At 42.9% G+C, this 17,404-nt stretch overlaps 1 protein-coding gene across 1 annotated transcript in view; it reads left to right on the top strand.

Annotated features, from left to right (window-relative positions):
• The window catches only part of PDZRN3 (PDZ domain containing ring finger 3), a 240,949-nt gene that overhangs the window by 16,914 nt on the left and 206,631 nt on the right, over positions 1-17,404 (top strand). The window contains exon 3 of the mRNA XM_020791070.3: positions 4,626-4,733. Coding sequence (XP_020646729.3) covers positions 4,626-4,733 — 108 coding nt within the window. The remainder of the gene's footprint in view (positions 1-4,625; positions 4,734-17,404) is intronic.

The following is a 17,404-nucleotide window of genomic DNA, read 5'->3' as shown; positions in this document are numbered from 1 at the left end:
TGGTATATTAGTTTTGAGATGCAACTTCGTTAAGACCTTGTTGCCAAAAAAGATAAGAAATTTAATTGTACTTTCAAAGTACGCAATTAGAGTGTCTGGTGTTTATCTTTATGTTGTCATATTTGGCTTGGCAGTTAGTAACAGGACTTCAGGTAGATTACAAAATGGAGTTTTTTGAAGCAATTTGGCAGTGAAATGATCCTGGAGTTTTCCTCTTCATTCCTGTGTGCATGCAGGATAGGGACCACCTTCAGGGTTAGTATGACGAATCTGTTTGGAGTTGTGGATGACACAGGAAGGTGCCATTTTGAATTCATGGGATGTAGAGACAGTTTAAATGAACATGGTTCTAACTTTATTACATTTAATTGTGCCTTTCTTTTTTCTGTGATTCACAAATGTTCTTCTTTTCTGCGTTGTGACTTTCCATCTATCTCACAGTGTGTTGCAATGATATGTGGATGCTTATTTGCTGATTCAAGAATTAACTAGTTTGCCAACCTCTGATATGCCCCTTTTGAACTTAGATTTTACAACAGCATGCCTTCATATTATGTTTGTGAAAGGGTTTTTGCTAGTGCTCCTGGTGGACCATTGGCTGCACCCCAGACACCAAAGCAAGAATTTAAGGTCCAGCTAAAGCTGCATCTGAGCTGGGCTTGGGATGGGACATTCTGGCCCTAGAGAGGAAGGAGGTTGTGGCTAAAGAGAAACACCTGGAGGAGAGGAAGGATCCTGTCCTCCAGCTGGGGAGGGGCCATAAGACAGGTGCTGGAGAAGGTCATTGGGGACATGACAGAGGGTGAGAAAATGAGGGAGGAGAATCTTCAAACCCCATGGAGGAGGGGGCCTGATGTGATGCAAGGAGGAGGTCAGTAAGTCCTTCAGTGTAGAGGGGTCTCCAAGCCCGAGGGGGACTGGGACTACATTTACCATGAGGGCCCTGGATCGGGCCCTGCTCAGTTCCATGTACCTGAGGGATTTCACCCAACCTGCTACTCCTGGCTTCAATGCCAATGTCTGCATCGCCAACAAGCAGCAGATCTCGCAGGCCCAATGTCTATCCAGAAGCAACACTGGAGGCAAAAAGCCATCAGGAATGCCAGCAGTGCCTCTTGCAATAACAGTCGCTTCCCTCACCTCAGAACCCAACACTGGCAAACCAGAGTCCTGCCTTAAGGAGGGCATAAAAGCCAACCCTTCTCAGGGCACCTACGTTCAATCTTCCACCACAAAATGACTCCAGGAACTCACAGGTCCAGTGGGGCTAAGATCAGATTGAGACTGTGCAGGGGCAAACACTCTTAACTTGGCCCTGAGCCAAAGGGGGAAGGAGTGCTGTGAACTCCTACAGTTGTTGATTGTCTTTTCCCGGATGCAATAAACCCTGTTGAACTTAATCCGGATTCTGTGGAGTTTATGGATATGGAGGAGGAGTTGCCCGCTGATCCTACCAGGGGCAGAGGGGCTCGCCTATCTTTAACTGAAAGTACGGTGATTGGTAATTTCTTAGGTTTTTAAGGCCTGGAAAAATAGTTCAAATTCCTAAGCAGTAGCATGAAATGTTCATTTTTGTATTTATTAAGATACTCTTCCCTTTCATTGTAATAGGAATACTCAGGTAAGTGGATTTTAAAAATACTGTACATAACTTTAAGGAGACAGAATCACATTTGTTACATTCCATGTCTGCAAAACCATATAAAATGTAAATAATTTTAAACAACCGCAATCTTTTTTGTTTAAAGGCATCTGCATGACTAGATATGAGGAATTTTTCTGTCTCTGTTTAATGAGACATGGGATAAGATACCGCTTAGCTTGGAACTCCATGATGTTCAAACTGTTGTTTTGCTTCAGCCTCCTATAGCATGAAAAATAACAAAATACTTCATTTTGTTTTTTTTTTTTAAATTGTGGCCATGCCATCTGAAGAACCCAACCCCCTATGCTGCCTGATATATAAAATTAATTATTTGTGTTCTGCAATGTCAGTTCTAACTTATGGTGACTCTTTCCACGATTTTCTAAGTATGGTACAGAGTACACAGAAATTTCTTACCATTTCCTTCTTCTGTGGGTCTTCTGTAAGCAGGTAGCTTTGCCCAAAGCCATGCACTCAGGTATTTGTCCTTGTAGTCATGGTTGGTAGTCAAACTCCTAAACCAGGTTCTTCAACTTAGCGAGCTTGCCCAGGTTCTTCATCTCTAAAGAAGATGCCAAGCTGGATGGACAATGCACTTGAATTAAAGCATTTCTTTGTGGTTAAGAACATTTTAAAGACAGTGCTGTGGAATCTCACTGTTGGTTTTTAATCACCTTTGAACTGCAGATCTAGAAAAGACCCTATAGATCATCAAGTCCAGCTCTTCTCAAGGAAGCAATTGAACTTCCAACCTCTGGCTCCGCAACCAGAGACCTAAGCAGTTCTTAGAAGTCCTTAGAATGTTGTTTGCTCCATGCCCGAAAGTAACTTGTTTGCCTTATCTCATTTGTTGATAGAGATAATATTAGGAGTCACTGAGGAAGCTACTCATTGCATAGCCAGATGAAGATATGGACGGGTGAACTGGCTTAAGCATAATGAAGGAGACTTAAGTAGAATTATCTTACTGGCCCAAGATTATTTTTTTTTCTGGGACTGCGCTACCCAGTATGAATTACTTCTCTCTGCATATGACAATGAGTTTAATATGCAGATGTTGCAGTGCACAACTGCCATGTTGTAAGAAAACAGAAATAAGTCTGATTTTCTCCTGCTTTACTTTTTTTTGTTGCTCAGAGATGGGGCAGCCTAAGCTCTCTCACGCTTTGAAGTGGGAAGAGAATGACTGCCCTACTTCCTCTTCCTGTTTCCTCTGCCATTGTTGCTACCTTCTCCCTCCCCTTCCTTCCCTGTGGGCTCCACTGAACTGTTTTTCCCAGTACCATCATGGCCCCCATCATCTGTTTGCACATTGCCTCTTCCTCCTCTCTTACCTGTCCTAGGGGCAGCTGTGGAAGGGCTTTGTGGAGAGCAGTACTGAGCATACTGCCTGTACAGAGACAGCTGCTTTCTTACTGTGGTGCTGAAGACCTGTGCCTGTAATTTCAGCCACGGCACGTCGAACAGTCCACGAAAAGTTATTAGTAGACATAGGCACTTCATATTCATGTCCCTGAGGATACAAGTATGTAGCGTGGTACCACAGGCATCACGTAGGTCCATTCCCTCCCCCAAGAACCAGATGGTTCATTTACGAGTTGCCACACAGCATGCATGTCTGTCATCATCTACATCACGTGGAAGTAGCCTGGCCAGTGTTTCCCCACCTCCCTGCACAGCCAGCTGCTCAACCGCTGAGCGGGGAGACTCTTCATCCCGCCTCTTTGCCAGGGTGGTTGGCTGCATGGGGAAGCGGGGAAGCGCTGGCCAGACTAGTTCCATAATCAATGTGATGTGGATGATAACGGACATGTGTGCCACATAGCGACCAGTAATTGGACTGATCAGTTCTGGGGGGGAAGAGAATGGGCCTCTGTGGTGTTGCACTTCATATTTGTATCCCCAGGAACATGAATGCAAAGTGCCCATGTCTAGTGGCTAGCGCTGAGCCCAGGAGGGAGGAAAAACAACAACAGAGAATTCCATAGTGCAGGGGACATGTTGAATTCTTCTTTCTTGGTAGAGTGCCACCCAATATGACTGTTTCACTTTTCTTAATGGCCAGGCAGACTGTAAGCTGAGAGTTGTGATTTCAGAAGTGCTGGCCTATGAGAAAATCTCTTTAATCCCACTTTTCAAATGACTTCTGCAACTGCGCATAACCATTGTTTTACCTCCCATTTTGGCTGATCCGTAGTCACTACATCCTCTCTGTTGTGCATTGTTGCTTTGACTGTGTGTTTCGTATTGTTTGTGTTTACCATTTGTCAGAGTGGAATTTGTTTGTTCCTTTTTAATATTTCTATACCTGGTGTTGTTAGCTTTAAATATTGGCTATTAATGATGTCAGCCTTGTTTGTATACTCTTTGTTTTTAAATTTAAATATTGTCTTTCAATGATGGAAGCCACCTTGGGTCCTTTTTAAGGAGAAAGGTGAGGTGAAACAAAGAGAAAGAAAGAAAGAAATGCACACCTAGCTGGTTAGAGATCCTATTTTGCATAGGTAAAAACAAAATAAAAGTAAAGAATAATTTAAAAAAAGAACAAAGAAAAGGGGGGAAAAGTGGTGGCACCTTATAGAGTGTTACATTTTTTTAAAGCAAACTTTCGTGGACAAGTCCATGTCTGCTTCAGGTGCTTTGTTGTTTTCATGTTGACATCACTATCGCAGATGTAGCCCATTTAGAGTGAGGGCAACATTCACCTGTGTTGGATACAGAGACAATTTCCCCCTTTTTATTATCTGGAACATCCAAAGCAGCTCTTGGAATGGTGTGAAGATTATCGCCACCCTGTCTCTAGCTGCATTTGGCATTTTCCTGCCAAGGATTTGGGCGCACTACATCACTGTGGTGCTAGACAGTGTTGTTAGTAAGCATCCATATGGTATTTGGTGTTTCACTTGTGAACAAGGCCACGGCTTCAGCCTGCTTCTATCTTGACCAGTGTTTGCTCTGTTTCTGTTTTCTCTTCTTGCAGGACAATCAAGACGGCCCCTCTAGTGAAGGAATTTTTGTCTCTAAAGTAGCAGACAGTGGGCCTGCTGCCAAAGAAGGAGGACTGCAGATTCATGACAGAATTATTGAAGTAAGGACACTTGCTCTGATTTCTTCTTAGTGATCAGAGTTCTTTCTCTTTTGTATTCAAGCAGAATACCCATCTCCCATTTGGGAGCGCTGTGACTTGGGTAGCAGGAAACTAGAAGACTGGGCAGCTAAACTAGGCTTCATTTGCTCCACTGCTGACCTTCCTGGTTTTAGGTATAGTTGTTATCTAAATATAGAAACCAGATTATGGAAGGTATGTGCTGGTCCTGGCATTTTGAGGAGCTCGAATCTACTTGGTATGCTGCAGTTATTTCTTGCTGAAGCTGTTGGAGACGTGCAAGTTATTTAGTTAAAACCATATGTGAAAGCAAAGTATCTGTTATGAGAACTGGGACTTTATTTAGCCTGGTTTCTAAGGCTTTTTTTTTCAAGAGGACCAAAATGTTTTGAACAGATGATAAAGGACAGAAGCCTCTGTTAAGCGAGCCTTAAACTGTGTTGAGATGAGCCTTCCTCGGAAATGTCTTGAAGTTTCTGTGCCCTCTCTTTAAGTCTTGGGGTTCTTCTCATTTTTCGAACCTTTTGGCGATTTGAAAAAGTAGTTCCTGTTGTTGAATTCTTTTGCTTAAGATGAATTGTTAAGATTTTCTTTTCTTAAAAAAAAAGAGTTAAGGAGAAAGTTTGATTTATGGAACGGAAAGCAGTTAATTGCAAGCTGCATTCCACAGTTGGCTATCCTGGAGTTAGAATCTGTTCACTTTCTTTAATTGTTGCAGAAGTGGGACAGTTAAGGGAACTATTGTTCAAAAAAGTGAAAGATAGAAAAAGGAAAAAAAAAGGTAAATGCGGTTTTCCTTGCCAAAGATAGCAAGGAACAGCCAGTTTTTCTCTAAGACATGGAATTCCTTTGCTCTTATGTTTTTGCAAATGAGCAATAAACAGCTGTTAAGGATTTTCTGTTAGCAAAGAGCAATACGTATTTGCTATTTTCTGCATGGGTAAATTAAATTGCATTCACAATTTGTATGCAGGACAAAATATTAAGGAGAACAGTTTGTGCTTGAAAACCTATATAAAGATTCAAACAGAGTGGAGGAGAGAAAATATTTTTTAAAAAACCCCTGCCATTTAAAGTTTTAATAAACTATGAAGCAGGATGTCTGTGGGGAGGACTAGATTAGAGGGCATTCAGGCAGTCCTTTTTATCCTGACCTTGACTGAACTGCAGAACATCAGTTTTAGCACTCCTGCTTGTCCATTAAAGCAGCAAATTTACTATTGCATCATAGTTTTAAAGCTTGTCATAAATGAATATACTACCTGTGAACATCCTGTTACATTATGCCCCAAGTAGCAGGGTAGTGGGACAGGAGTGTACCCTGCTTAGAAATGGTTGTTGGAGAGCAAACAAACAAATAAGACATCACCCTGCAGCTTGCAAAGGTGTCTTCATATATCTTCCCAAGGGCACCGCTAATGAGTATTTTGGTGATCATGCCCTAAGACATACAGCGCCCGTGAAATGTATGACCATAACCTGAACCAAGAGTAGATGTGTGATATTGAGATAGCAGAATTAGATTTGTGGTTAAGTGCAGAAAAATGTTGAGGAACAGTACCCCAGGGGAAATAAAGCTGGACATTTTCCTAGAAACATCATTGATTTCCGATGGGCGCCCAACTTGTGCAAATCTTCCAGCTTCAAAGGCTCCTGATGCCTGTGTAAGTTGTCTTCAGTGTGTTGTGATAGCCTAAGAGGAGGGAGGCTAGTGATAGTTGAACGTTTGAACCATGTTTTATCTTTTTTAATGTTGAAACACATTAATGCTATCTGGACTCCCTCACACAATCCTGTCTAATGTTGGAGGTGAAGATATATTTCAAAGGTGACCTTGCTCAGCCGGAAAAAGAATGTGGAGCTGACAAATAGTGATGTCACTGTAGTTATTAATCAGTGGACAAGAGTGTCTTCCTTCAGCAATTCAAACATATTGCTTTATATTTATGAACCCAAGCCAATTCTTTTATCACCCTGACTAAGTAGCTAGGAGGAGAGCAGTCTGCCGGATAGGAAAGCAATACAGATTGCTATCTTTCAAACAGAAGGTTGCAACATAATTTGCTTGGTGCTGCTGTTCAGCAATGTCTATTAACTTGGGTTCTGTGGAATGAATGGAGTACTGTATGTGCATCTGCAGTTTCTGATGTGTAGTTGCTGAGATCTATGATTATGCCTGTGGATTTTGCTTTGCCCTGGGAAAGGGTGGGCCTTCAGATCCTGTTGGATCTCAGTTCCCAGTGTTCTGTGGTGATTCAGAGTCCAGTAACATCTGAAGAGACTCACTTTGCACTCCTGTACTGGGCCATGTAAAAGGACACACAGCAACTTACTTCAGAAAAGAGGTTCTCTGTTGAAGTTCTAGTCATTTACCAAAAAGGACCAAAGCCGGTGTGTCCCAGAACTCCTGATTTGGGGTCTTGACAGAAAATAGCATCATGTGAGTAATTCAGATTGATGCTCATGTGTTGATGGAGAGAGATACTATCTCACAGATCAAATAAATGTATGTGTCATTATTTAAATTAAGATTATGGACAATGCATTTGTACATGCAATGTAAAAGAAGAAGAATTAAAGATTCTTGTATTCGTCGGAACTGCATCCTAAGTAGTAATCAAAATTTCCTGACTTTAGGAGAAGTGAATGCGTACATTTTGAAATCATTGTTTCTTGATGTTGTGAGCATGGTTATGCTTTTGTCATCACAAAATGTATAGTGATTTTAGGATGGTAATTAGGAGTTTGTAAGCTAAATATCCAACAATTCACTTCTTACATAAGCAAAACAGAATCTACTGATACACAGGCCAAAGAATAAATCATAAGGGATGTAATTAAAATGACTTAGAAGAAACATAGTGGCCTACAAAGTATAAGGTTTGAAAATATATTTGTGTTATGGGCTCACCCGAACAGTGGTAATCATTCTGGGTTAGTTCTGGTATCTGTTGGTTGCAGATTTAAATAGATCATCCTTCCATTTGTGCCCACATAGGGTCAAACATATTCAAGCAAGTAGGGTCTGTCCACATTGCCTATAAGCATCTGTCCACACTGTTTGACTTTCTTTGCCTCATGACACTGGTACTACATTCTAGTCTACCATTCTAGTGTTTACACTATGCAGGGTTGAAACCAGAACTGCTCAACATCAGGTTTTTAAATTAATATTTAAAAAAATAATGTAAAACGGATTTTTAAAAAAAATTAAATTGGAATTTTTTAAATTAAAATCAATTTTCTTTTAAAGAAATGCTTTTGAAGGAAAAATCTATTTAAAGATAATTTTCTATTTAAGATACATTGTAGCTCAAAGGTTATTCAGCATGAAATAGAACTTAATGTATTCGCGAAGGCTTCCATGGCCGGGATCTAATGGTTGTTGTGGGTTTTTCGGGCTCTTTGGCCGTGTTCTGAAGTTTGTTCTTCTTAACGTTTCGCCAGTCTCTGTGGCCGGCATCTTCAAAGGATAGCACTCTGAAGATGCCGGCCACAGAGACTGGCGAAACGTTAAGAAGAACAAACTTCAGAACATGGCCAAAGAGTCCGAAAAACCCACAACAACCAAATAGAACTCTTAATTATATAGCATGAAGCTGTATATTCATGTAATATTTATATGTTTAGTAAACCAATTAATCCATGTTATCCAGGTTGAGATAACATGCACTTTTAAAAATAGCATAAGATGAACAAAGTTCAGGAAAATGCCTTCATCCTATTGTTCTGCAAATAAACATGCAAACAATGAATACATTGATGTTTAAGCGATTACAAGAATATTTATGCAATATAATGTTATGGTTTTATTTAAATAAAACAGTTTAAGTAGTTCTGTTCTAATATAGCTGTTTTACTAATCCAACAGGTTATTATTCTAAATATGAAATCTTCATCTGGTTGCAAATATTAAAGATTATAACTATCAGCAAGAACAAGTGTTTATATTTAAAAATCATGATTTAAATCGAGTCTTAGTTAGCATTTGGGCTTTTTTTATATTGCTGCTGGGTGATGGTTGTTTGTCTTTGCTCTCATCTGCTCCATTGCAGAATTACTCATGTGGACCCCAGTGTTGCCTTGTTCTGTGCTGGTACATGTATTTTGTCGTCTGTATCATTTGATGATGCTGATACATGTACTGCGTAGTATGTAGCGTTTGAGGATGTTTCCATAGGGATGCCTTTCTGCTGGCTGGTCTCTAACGTTCATACCTTGTTGAGTGGGTAAAACGAGGAAGGGAAGAAGAAGAAGAAAGGGAAGTAGGCAGGGAGAGGGCCATCTGTGACAACATTATGCATCCCAGTACATCTAGCAATAAATGCCCTCTACACATGTGGGTGCAAACAGAGGGATGGTCAGGGCTTGAAAAATTTCAGGATGTCTCACCAGTTAATCAGAAAATTCACCAGTCAGCATGACCAGACTATAGCCTTGCAATTTATGTTAACAAATTTAAACTAGGCACTTGTTCACTTCTATTTCTACATAACAATGCATAGAAACCCAAAATAAATATACTCTCAGACTTGGGTTGTTTTATTCCTTGTGTGTCTGTGGGGTCATCAAGCTTGTATTTTGAATGCCTTTCTTTTGAATGTCTCCAGCAAAAAAACCCAAACAAACAAACTGAAAGCAAAAGTGCCTAGCCTCTTAAGGAGCCACAGTTCCCTCCCACCCCAGGATGTGCCTTCATTGGGTTGAAATAGGGAGCAGGGAATCACCATATTCTCCAGCATGGGACTACTCTACATTCTCCTGCATAGCTATATATCTTTGTGCCGCTTGAACTCTCTTTTCGTGAGAAGAGGGCTGTTTGCAATGGGAGGGAGGAGGGGAGGACTGCAAGATCATTGAGAGGGGGGCGGAGGGGAAGGAGGCAGGCAGGGAGGGAGCTGTGGCATTTTTTCACACATTACAGATGAGTGGACGAGTGCATTTTTCAAGCCTTGGGATGATCTATTCAAATCTGCAACAAGAACCAGAACTAACCAAGGATGACAACACTGTGTGGATGAGCCCACAGCTGACTAAAACCTGGGGGTTTACAGTTCTTCAGGTGGCCACTGTTACATAACAGCACTGATGTTACCTGTCTGTCATGGGTTTGGAGGGAAAGTTCCATCCTATGGGGAGTGGAAGGCGGGACATCAGGAGGAGGGGCTGTACTGTATAAATATGTGATGCCTGTGTGGTGAAGAGGAGATGCTGAGACAGACACTGTGAGACACTGGGTTGGGACGAAGCAGCAGCTGGGGAAGAAGAAGCTGTTGTGGGAGTCTGGGTGTCTGACAGGGTACTACTGTGTGTCAGAGTACCAGCCTGAAAGGTTCAGGGGTCTGTTGGTTAGCCAGAACTGATGGGTTCAGGGTCTGTGCTTTAAGTTAAAGGTTCTAGGTGAACCAAACTGTATGCTTGTGTGTGTGAGAATAAGCCACGTTACTTTATTTTATTCACCTGATTGTTTTATTTACCCTGTTTGTATTTAAAATAAACCTTATTCTTTTATTGTTTAAAAATCCATCCCTGGTCTGTGTGACTTATTATAGGGAATGGTTGGTGGCAGCTTAGTAACTGTGTGATAGATCCCAGTAGGTCTGGGTTTGTCACATTGATTGGTGTCCAGCGTGTGGGATACGACTGGTCCAGTTGTCCAGCGGTCCAGCAAAGCCTTGGCAAGTGTGCCCAGAGCAAGGGGGGTCTAGTCAGGGACAGTCTGAGGCGCGTAGGTAATCTTCTAGGTGTACCTCACGGGGAGGTGCGCTAGTAGAAGAACGTGCCAACTGGGGAGACTTAGATTAAGGTGCTCTGAGGCAGCCTAGTTTTGGCGGGAAAAAGCTGAGGCAAATCTGCGTAGCAACAGTGAGCTAGCTTGCCAGCTGAGAGGCCCAGCAGAGGGGGGTAGGCTCTGACTCGATACTGTTGCAATTTAAGTGCTGAAGAACAGCAGCAATCTCTGGGGAGAGCTGGTTCTGAGGAAAAAAGGAAAAAAGTGGTCGTTTTATTCTGGGGCTTGACTTTTTAAAGCAGCCTGTTCTGAGGGGGGATTATGCCCTTGACTCGAAGCCAGATAGCAGACATGAGTGAAGTGAAAGACCCCCAGATTGACCAAGGTTCTGAGGATGAATTTGGCTCAGTGCAAGGTGACAGCACAGGAGAGCAGGACCCAGAACTCAGAAAATTGCTCATAGCCCAACAGCATGAACTGAGGATGAGGCAATTGGAAAAAGAAGAAAGATTAGAGAGAGAGAAAATTGCTCTGGAAAAAGAAAGAATGGCGTTTGAATTAAGAAAACTGGAAATGATGAACCAGAACAATAATAACAATAGGGATTCTGAGGGAGGCCAATTGTCTAAGGCTGACCTGAAGAAATTCCCTGTGTACCACAAGGGAGATTGTCCTGAGGTGTTCTTTTCCTTAGTGGAAAGAGCGTTTGTGGACTTCTCAGTGAGGGAAACTGAGAAGATGACCATCATGCGATCTTTAATCAGTGGTAGCCTTGCTGAAGTTTATGCCGAGATGCCTGAGGAACTGATGAAAGATTTTGCAGAGTTCAAAAAACTGGTGTTTGCAAGACATGGGATAAATGCAGAGCAGCTGAGACAAAGATTCAGGTCCCTTACCAAGAAGCCAGAACAGACTTTTACCCAAGTGGGGGCCCAATTGGTGAGGCTGCTTGAGAAATGGCTATCGCAGGAGGGGACAGAGACCTATGAACAGCTTAAAGACTTGATAGCCCTGGAACAGTTCTATTCAGTTCTGCATGGGGAATTGAAATTCCAGGTGAGGGAAAGGAAACCGAAATCTGTGGCAGCAGCCGCAGAAATCGCAGATTTTATCTCCCAAATAAGAAAGCCCTTGGGTGAGGGGAAATCTGTAGGTAAACCCAAAGAAACCTACAGCAAGTACTCTCAGGGACCAGGGAAAAGCCAGCAAGGGGGAGGGGCCCATGGTGAAGGGAAGCCCTCAGGCATGAAACCAAGCCCTCAGAATTTGGAGGGAAAACCGAAACCAGAGGAGAGAGAATCCAAATACACTAGAAAATGCTATTTCTGTCAGGGAAAGGGTCATCTAATCTCAGAGTGTGAAAAATTAAAGCAGCTAAAAGGAATGGTGCCTCAGAATTCTAGTGGGACCAAGCCAAAAGCTGTGTTCTGTGTCCAGAAAGAGCAAGGCTCAGTGTCACAGAGGGAGCCTGTTGCCATGGCTACTCAGTCTGGGACAGCTGCCTCTGCTGATCAGGCTGAGGAAAATGGTCCTCTTCTGGAGGTAAAGCGCTGCTTGCTGATAAAAACAGATTCTCAGTTGTTTGAGACAGCAGGGGTGGACGTAGGAATACTTGACCGTCAGTATAGGGGGCTGCGGGACACTTGTTCCCAGGTAACCCTGTGCCATCCAGATATCATCCCTAGGGAGTTTATAATCCCAAATGAGAGCATGAAGGTGGCAGGGATTGAGGGGCAGATAATCTCTCTGCCAGTAGCAGAGGTACCTGTCAACTTTCAAGGCTGGAGGGGAGATTGGCGGATAGCGATTTCATCGACTCTGCCAGCAGCCGTGCTCGTGGGAAATGACCTGGCTGAACATGTGAAACGGGTGCTAGTGATTACACGCTCACAAGCCACCACGGGGACAGTTCAGGGGGGTAATGATGAGCCAGAGACGGAAGCAGGTGGGGGAAGTTCAGAAGCTGTGGTGGAAACCTTAACCACAGACAGCAGATTTGGACAGGAGCAAAAGGCAGACGCCACTCTCCAAAAGTGTTTTGAACAGGTGACTGACGCCCAGCTAACACCTGAGACCCCAGTGAGATTTCTGGAGAAAAAGGGGATTTTATATAGAGAAACCCTGAGGAATATCTCAAAAGGGGGAGATGGGATCAGAAGTCAGCTGGTGGTACCTGAAAAGTATCGCCCCATGATCTTACAAAGGGGGCACTCTGACATGTTTGCTGCACACTTAGGGGTCAACAAGACACAGCAGAGAATCACACAGAATTTCTACTGGCCTGACATAGGGAAGCAGATCAGGGAGTTCTGTAAACAATGTGATGTGTGTCAAAGGCAGGGGAATAACCGCGATAGGACCAAAGCAAAGTTGTGCCCTTTGCCTGTGATTGACACTCCGTTTAAATGCATAGGGGTGGATATTGTGGGACCTTTGCCCAAGGCCACAAAGAGGGGGAACAGGTTCATCCTAACAATTGTGGACCATGCCACAAGGTATCCTGAAGCCATACCCCTGACTAACATTGAAACTAACACAGTGGCCGATGCTTTGGTGGGGTATATGTCCAGGATGGGATTTGCCTCAGAGATAATCACAGATTTGGGCGCATCGTTCACATCAAAGCTCATGAAACGCTTATGGCAGATCTGTGGAATTAAGCACAAGGAAACCACTGCTTATCATCCTGAAAGCAATGGGTTAACTGAGAAGTTCAATGGGACTCTAATGCGCATGATTAGGGCTTACTTGGCAGAGAATCCAAACAATTGGGACCAGAAGCTGCAATCCCTTTTGTTTGCTTATCGATCAGTGCCACAAGCCAGTACCGGGTTTAGTCCATTTGAACTTCTATTTGGGAGACGGGTGAAAGGGCCCCTTGATTTGATCAAACAAAATTGGGAGCAGATCACCCAGGATGACCCACAAGACGTTGTGACTTACATAGACACCTTGATGAATGACCTAAAGCGAAATCTAGAGCTGGCAGCAGAAAACCTGCAAGCGCAGAAGGTCAAACAGAAAACATGGTATGACCGCAAAGCTAGAGAGAGGCACTTTGACCCGGGGGAGGAAGTGCTTTGGCTTAGGCCCTGCAGAGAGAATAAACTGCAGCTCAAATGGGCAGGACCATATAGGGTCATTTCCAAGATGTCAGACCTGAACTACCTAATAGAGCAGGAGGAGAACCAAGCAAGGAGGGTGGTTCATGTGAATGCCCTAAAACCCTACTACAGAGGGGAACAGAGGGTTTTATTCGCGATAAAAGCAGCTGAGAGTGAGGAAGCTGAATTACCCTTCTGGGAGGGTAGAGGGGAAGTAAAATACAACCCAGAGGAGGTCAATATCAGTCCTGCACTCACCCAAGACCGGCAGCAAGAACTAAACATGCTGCTTAGGAAATATCAACAGGTGTTTTCCAACAAGCCGGGGATAGTGAAGGGAGTGATGCATCGGATCCACACAGGGGATGCACCCCCGCAGGCAGTATCCCCATACCGAGTAACGGGACCCTATAGGGACAGGGTGCGGAAGGAGCTGGACGAGATGCTTAGGGAGAACATAATCGTCCCCTCTTCTAGTCCTTGGTCCTCTCCGATAGTCCTTGTGGACAAGCCTGATGGGAGCATTAGGTTTTGTGTTGATTACAGGAAATTAAACCGTGTAACCACTCCTGATGCCTACCCAATGCCCAGGCTAGACAACCTGATTGAAACCATAGGGGGTTGTCGGTTCATCTCATCGTTGGACCTGGTAAAGGGATATTGGCAATTAAGAATTGATCCCAGGGATCAAGAAAAGACTGCCTTTTGCAGCCCTTTTGGTCTCTATGAGTTTCGAGTCCTGAGCTTTGGTCTCAGAAATGCACCAGCCACATTCCAAAGGCTGATGGACCAGACCTTGGCAGGGCTCAGTGACTTTACAGTGGCCTACATTGACGACATAGGGATCTTCAGTAATACCTGGGAAGATCACCTGATACACCTGGAGTTAGTGCTGCAGAGGTTAAGTGCAGCAGGGCTAACAGTAAAGGCCAGCAAGTGTCAGCTGGGTAGCCCAGAAATAAAATACTTAGGTCACATGGTAGGGGGAGGAATGATAAAACCCCTGGAGGCCAAAATAGAAGCTGTTCGAGATTGGCCTAGACCCACCACCAAGAGAAAAGTCAAATCATTTCTTGGGTTGGTGGGCTACTACAGAAAGTTCATCCCGAGGTTTAGCGAGATTGCGGCTCCGCTGACCGATCTGACGAAGAAGAAGGCTGATGACCGCATCCCGTGGACCAGCGACTGTGAGGCGGCGTTCCAGAGGTTGAAGGAGGCGTTAATCAACTATCCTGTCCTGCGTGCTCCAGACTTCGACCGGGAGTTTATCATCTACACCGATGCGTCTAACACCGGGGTAGGAGCAGTTCTGTGCCAGGAGGATGAGAATGGTGACCAGCATCCAGTGTCCTACCTGAGTAGGAAACTTCAAAAAGGTGAGAGACATTTGGCAACCGTGGAGAAGGAGTGTTTGGCCATAGTCTACGCGATCCAGAAGGCCAAGCCTTACATCTGGGGAAGACATTTTATTCTGTGTACTGACCATTCACCATTGCAATGGTTAAAGACAATGAAAACCCACAATAGCAAACTTATGAGGTGGGCTTTGAACTTACAGGACTATGACTTTGAAGTGAAGGTGGTCAGAGGGTCAGTGAACTGTGTTGCTGACGCCTTATCAAGAAGACCTGAAGACTGAAGACGGCGAAAGAACATGGACTATATGTATATAATGAAAACAAAAAGTTAAAATGTACCTGTTTTTAAATTGGTTTGTATTAATAAAGGTAAATTGATGTACTGTATATGGTAAAATGTTTAAATGCATATTTGCTATGGTTAACTTGGAGTGTAAGTATATGTAAGTATTATATGGTATGTATAAATGTTGTTGTGTATTTTATGCAGGTTGTTTTTTTGGTGAAAAGCACTTTTAGCTTTCCCCCTACAAAACAACTTATAAAGAGGGGAGGTGTTACATAACAGCACTGATGTTACCTGTCTGTCATGGGTTTGGAGGGAAAGTTCCATCCTATGGGGAGTGGAAGGCGGGACATCAGGAGGAGGGGCTGTACTGTATAAATATGTGATGCCTGTGTGGTGAAGAGGGGATGCTGAGACAGACACTGTGAGACACTGGGTTGGGACGAAGCAGCAGCTGGGGAAGAAGAAGCTGTTGTGGGAGTCTGGGTGTCTGACAGGGTACTACTGTGTGTCAGAGTACCAGCCTGAAAGGTTCAGGGGTCTGTTGGTTAGCCAGAACTGATGGGTTCAGGGTCTGTGCTTTAAGTTAAAGGTTCTAGGTGAACCAAACTGTATGCTTGTGTGTGTGAGAATAAGCCACGTTACTTTATTTTATTCACCTGATTGTTTTATTTACCCTGTTTGTATTTAAAATAAACCTTATTCTTTTATTGTTTAAAAATCCATCCCTGGTCTGTGTGACTTATTATAGGGAATGGTTGGTGGCAGCTTAGTAACTGTGTGATAGATCCCAGTAGGTCTGGGTTTGTCACAGCCACCCCATAAGTTGGCGACACTGTAGGTCTCCTATGTGGCTTCTGTACAAAAATATTACACTATAGGATGAAAGTATTTCATCACTGTGTGTGACCATTAAACAAGTACATAGTTTCATATGAATTATAAATAATCCTGTATTATCTGGTTACTGGATTTTACCTCTATTTTAGACATGGTGACCGGTCTCCATTTAGACTTTTTCTTAGACATTTAAAAAAATTTCTAGCTGAGATATACTGTAAGTTAAAACATGCAGCCACTATTTTGGACAACTGGTGAGAATAAGCCTTTTCTGTGTAATTATCCCAAGAGTGAAGCCATCTGCAGTTTGATAGGATTGCATGCAGATGGTATAAAGGTTCAGAAAAAATATTGCAGCTGTGGATATTCTTGGATGTTGACTGGGGAATTATGGGCACTGTAGATCAGAAAAGAAACTTTTCATTTCTTGCTGTAGCACACAGTTGGATATGATATGACGGTCCTTTGGGTTCTTCCGAATTCTACAGTGCTAGAAGTCTGTGATTCCATGGCCTAACGAAAGCAAGTTTCATTTTATTTTCTGTCAGCATATTGGAGCTTAAGTAGGTGCTGACCTGAGGAAAGGAAACGTTGGCACAAACAAGGGAGGAGGAAAAAGAAGAAGGAACAGGGAGTGGAATAAGGGAGGTGGAATATAAATTATTAGAAGCCTCTGCTGTTATTGCTGTTTTGAGCACATGGTTGCTATCAATTTGATACTTTAGAAAGAGACTTCAAACCCTGATAAATAAAACAATGTCATTTATGAAGGACATGTATTTGTCTTCGCAAATGTGGTTCTTTGATCTGTTTGCTCGGAGATATGTCCTCTTAAATTAAATGGGTCTTGTACTTCAGTAAATGTGTATAGGAAATTGTTACATATGTATTATTAGAAAGTAGAGACTGACAGAATTACTTAGACTACAACTCCCAAAATGTAGTTAATAGGGACAGTGACTATTCTAGCTGAGGCATTCTCGATAGTATAGCTCAGAAAGTAAATCTCATTCCTACTACAGTGTAGCCCATAGAAGTGATATAAAACAACAGATAATAGGGATTAGATTTTACCAAGCAGGTACCACACTGGATCTCTCTGTCTCTGTGTGTCTGTCTGTCTGTCTGTCTGTCTCTCTCTCTCTCTCTCTCTGTGAAAAGTCAGATATGGTACAGAAAATTAATATAGGGTATTTTCTAGTTGTACTGAAAGATTCAGTCAATTTCCTGACAGAAATGGGACCATGATATCTGCAGTTTGCCCTCAGTTCCCTTGCATTTTTCTCTCTTCAGATACTAACCCAGAATTGTTTTTACTGCGTATGATACCCGAA

This window comes from Pogona vitticeps, chromosome 2 (assembly GCF_051106095.1).
Source record: "Pogona vitticeps strain Pit_001003342236 chromosome 2, PviZW2.1, whole genome shotgun sequence".
NCBI classification, from domain to species: Eukaryota; Metazoa; Chordata; class Lepidosauria; order Squamata; family Agamidae; genus Pogona; species Pogona vitticeps.
Note: the sequence above shows the minus strand (reverse complement) of the source record. Positions and strands in the feature narration are given on the sequence as shown.